Raw genomic sequence first — 1,635 nt, forward strand, 5'->3', positions numbered from 1 at the left:
AATGCGTTACTGAAGTGTTAGAAGCTATCGAACCCGAAATTTTACATCCGACAGAACGGTAAGTATACGCAGTACAAAGCATTGTAGCTGAGAATATTTGTTATTACAAAGTATATGTCATTCACAAATAGTACTTGATTATTTCTGACAATACAGATAATAAGTACAATTGCAGTAATGCAAAGAAATTACTTTTTACTGTTGAGAAGTTCATATTTGTGTTGCTAATACATAGATTCAAGGACGAAATATTAAGTAAATAGTTTAACATTTTTTATATTGTATATAACTAATCGATAACTGCTACTTGTTTCAGGAATAATGCTGTTTCTCCCATAAACCAGCTCCTCTTGACGTTGAGATTCTACGCTACTGGCAGCCACTTAATATCAGCAGGTGATTTTTCTGGAGTCAGTAAAACAAGTGCTCACAGAATTATCCATCGCGTAACAAATGCTATTGCTCGTCTTCGGGCAAGGTTTATAAAATTTCCTACTCTTGCTGATGAAATAAAAGCTGAGCAAATAAAGTTCTTTGACATTGCACGATTTNCAAGAGTTGTGGGATGCATCGATTGCACTCATGTGAAAATCCAGTCATTTGGTAATTAACGTTTGTATATCATTGATATTTAAAAGTAAACTGCATATTAACTTTATAGCTGTTATAGAAGTGTAATAATCAGTGTAATTTGATATTTGATGCTTTCGCGGTGTGTAGTATTAACATACAAAGATGTTTTTTCGGGTTTGAACCGCGTTAATGTCATTTTTATACCGACGTTTCGTGAACATTACAGCTCACTTCATCAGGGTTTGAAGAGCAGCCTGATACTGAGATGCTCTTGGTGTAATTATTTTCAGTGTAATTCAATCAGTGTAATTATTTTCAGGTGGAAATGATGCAGAATATTTCAGAAATCAAAAAGGTTACTTTTCAATTAATGTCCAAGCAATTTGTAACTCCAACTTAGAAATAACGGACCTTGTAGCTCGTTGGCAAGGATCAGTGCACGACACCACTATTTTTAATAATTCTAGGATACGTGCTCTGTTTGAGGCTAGAACATTTGGAGATGCATTACTCTTAGGTGATGGTGGTTATCCTGTTCGGTCCTATTTTATGACGCCCCTGGGCAATACGCAAACTCGTGCACAGGAACTCTATAACGAGTCGCAAATAAGAACACGCAATACCATTGAACGCGTGTTTGGAATATGGAAGAGACGGTTTCCAATTTTGGCATTGGGTTCTCGATTTTCTAAAGTCGAAAGAGTACTACCAGTTATTGTAGCAACTGCCATATTACATAACATTGCTCGGCGTGCTGGAGATCCATTACCACCAGATGATCCTGCAGTACAATTACTTATGCCGTGGGAAGAAATTTTGAAACAAGGAAATGTACCGCTTATAAATAATGCACCGGGTAATGAGCATATGCGGAACATATTAATCAACGATTAATTCCGCAGGTAAGAATAAACATTAAATATATGTGTATGCATATATATATATTTAAGCACATTCTCTGCACAACATCCTGCAAACCGGCTCAAACAACCCGAATTTAATTCATTCATTAGTTTAAAGAATAAACATGTCTGAGACAAATTATTTATGTATTTTTCTTAT

General features: G+C 35.5%; 1 protein-coding gene across 1 annotated transcript; it reads left to right on the plus strand.

The window, feature by feature from the left end:
- Nucleotides 1–5: 5 nt before the first annotated feature.
- On the plus strand, nt 6–1,429 carry LOC109863386 (putative nuclease HARBI1; the record flags this gene model as incomplete). The annotated part of the gene is made up of 3 exons (XM_020443645.1): nt 6–58; nt 317–603; nt 893–1,429. Coding segments are annotated over 3 exons (877 nt in total), but the record flags the coding sequence as incomplete, so codon positions are not given.
- Nucleotides 1,430–1,635: the final 206 nt, after the last annotated feature.

Source organism: Pseudomyrmex gracilis, unplaced genomic scaffold (assembly GCF_002006095.1).
Source record: "Pseudomyrmex gracilis isolate BER0280 unplaced genomic scaffold, ASM200609v1 scaffold_4578, whole genome shotgun sequence".
Taxonomy (NCBI): Eukaryota; Metazoa; Arthropoda; class Insecta; order Hymenoptera; family Formicidae; genus Pseudomyrmex; species Pseudomyrmex gracilis.